The 2,030-nt window shown below is 57.7% G+C and overlaps 1 protein-coding gene across 1 annotated transcript in view; it reads right to left on the reverse strand.

Annotated features, from left to right (window-relative positions):
- The window catches only part of PLPP2 (phospholipid phosphatase 2), a 3,772-nt gene extending 2,611 nt beyond the window's left edge, over positions 1-1,161 (reverse strand). The window contains exons 1-2 of the mRNA XM_031063282.1: positions 993-1,161; positions 1-254 (exon numbers count right to left, since the gene is read on the reverse strand). Of these exons, the coding sequence (XP_030919142.1) occupies positions 1-254; positions 993-1,028 (290 nt within the window). The 5' untranslated portion in view covers positions 1,029-1,161. The remainder of the gene's footprint in view (positions 255-992) is intronic.
- Positions 1,162-2,030: the final 869 nt, after the last annotated feature.

Genomic DNA, 2,030 nt, shown 5'->3' on the forward strand with positions numbered 1-2,030 from the left:
TCTCCCTGGCAGACATTCTCCAGCTGCACATAGATGGAGCAGTTCACCTTGGACCAGTCAGGGTTGCACACAGCCAGGAAGTTTGGCCTCAGACGGCCGATCATGTACTTGGCCAGGTCAGTCAGGGACTGGCTGATGGCCCCCCCGAAGAGAAAGGTGCCAACCACCTTGTAGAGGGCAGCCAGGTAATTGTTGTATTCTGATTTGGAGTAGAGACGTTCAGTGTAGACCAGGTACGCCTCCCCTGATGAGATCTGCAGGGAGCAGGGGGGAGAGGTGAGGGCTGGGGGCTATGAGCTGTCACAGATATCTATCTTTTTATGAACAATCCTTTCCTTAGGATTTTTCCTCCTGAGAAAGCTGAGAGGCCTCAGGAACAAAATGTAAACAATGGTTATCTGCTGCTGTGGAATGCAAGAGGTGCATCTTTGATTAGCCCATGTTAGTTGTTTCTAATTAATGGCCAATCACAGTCAGCTGGCTCAGACTCTGTCCGAGCACAAGCCTTTGTTATCATTCCTTCTTTTTCTATTCTTAGCCAGCCTTCTGATGAAATCCTTTCTTCTATTCTTTTAGTATAGTTTTAATGTAATATATATCATAAAATAATAAATCAAACCTTCTAAAACAAAGTCAGATCCTCGTCTCTTCCCTCACCCCAAGACCCCTGTGAACACGGTGACAATGAGCAGCTCCCCAGGGTGCAGAGCTCAGGGCTGGGGGCTATGAGCAGCTCCCCAGGGGTGCAGGATGCTCTGGCTCTGTGGCAGAGCATCCACCTGCACAGGAGCCCACAGAGCCTCTCCCCATCCCTGCAAAGAACCAGTGCCATGGGATGTGGCTCTCCCCACTCCAGCACGAGTTCCTGCCCCCAAGCAGAGCAGGGCTCAAGCTGAGGGTGTTGTTGCCCTTCCAGGGCTCTGGAGGTGGCTGTGCTGAGCTTCCAGATACAACACGACCCTGTCCTGGAGGGAAGGGGTGGCAGCTCTTACAATGATGACAGTGCAGCTGATGGTGACGCCGGCCATGAGGCCGTGGGTGATGGTGTCTGCCTTGTAGGGGTAGCGGATGGAGTCATCGTTGCAGTAGAAGCCTCGCTTGTAGGGGGAGTTCACCAGAGTCAGGATGACGAAAGGCAGAGACGCTGCAAGGCACAGAGAGGTGAGGACTGGGGACAGCAGCCAGCACACATCTCTCACCCCCAAGTCTCTGCTCCTCGATGCCAGGGAGGGATTCCTCCCCAAGGATGAAGTCCTGAGCCACCTGTACCCAGGGCAGCAGGACCTGAACCCACCAGTGCACTGCCCTGAGAGCGATAGGGCCCTATCAGAGCTCACAGATGCCTGCAGCACCCAGATACCACAGGAGACAGCCACAAACGGGCACCCACAGAGCCCCCAGGGCTGCCCCGCTCCTCCCCAGGCACAGCAGGGGCAAGGCCTGATCCTGTGCCCTCTCCTCACACTGCCCAGCCTAGGAAGGCAGAGCTGATAAAATCAATGAGCACAGGCGGCTTGTAAACGTGTTTATGGCAGGGAAGGGCCCCCAGATGGTCCCAGCAGAGCCCTCACAGCAGCTCCAGGAGAGTCAGGGCTGGGAGATGCTGAACATGACCCAGTCCAGGCACAGTGCGCTTGGTTTGCTCCCCTCATCCTCCTGTCAGCCTCTCCTCTCCCCCAGCTCCTGGGGGCTCTGCAGAGAGGCTGCACTGCCCGGTCAGCCTGGACGAGGAGGATTTTCCACCCAGCACACTGGGGCAGCTGCGAGCTCACCCAGGACAGGAGCAGCCCCACATCCAGGGGGGTTTTGGGGTCCCTGTGCCGCACATCAGCCGTGCCCCATCCCTGCTCAGGGACAGCCAAGGACGAGCTCCAGGACGCTCCCCAGGGAAGCGGCCCCCCCCTCCCCGGAGGCCACCTTAGGCCGGGCTCCTCTCCCAGTTCCGCCTTTCCCGGTGGTTTCCGCCTCTCCTTGTTCCTCCGTCTCCCGGGATCCCGCACCTTTGTCCCCGCCCGTCCCCGCCCCGGGCG

Source organism: Geospiza fortis, unplaced genomic scaffold (assembly GCF_000277835.1).
Source record: "Geospiza fortis unplaced genomic scaffold, GeoFor_1.0 scaffold241, whole genome shotgun sequence".
Lineage (NCBI taxonomy): Eukaryota > Metazoa > Chordata > Aves > Passeriformes > Thraupidae > Geospiza > Geospiza fortis.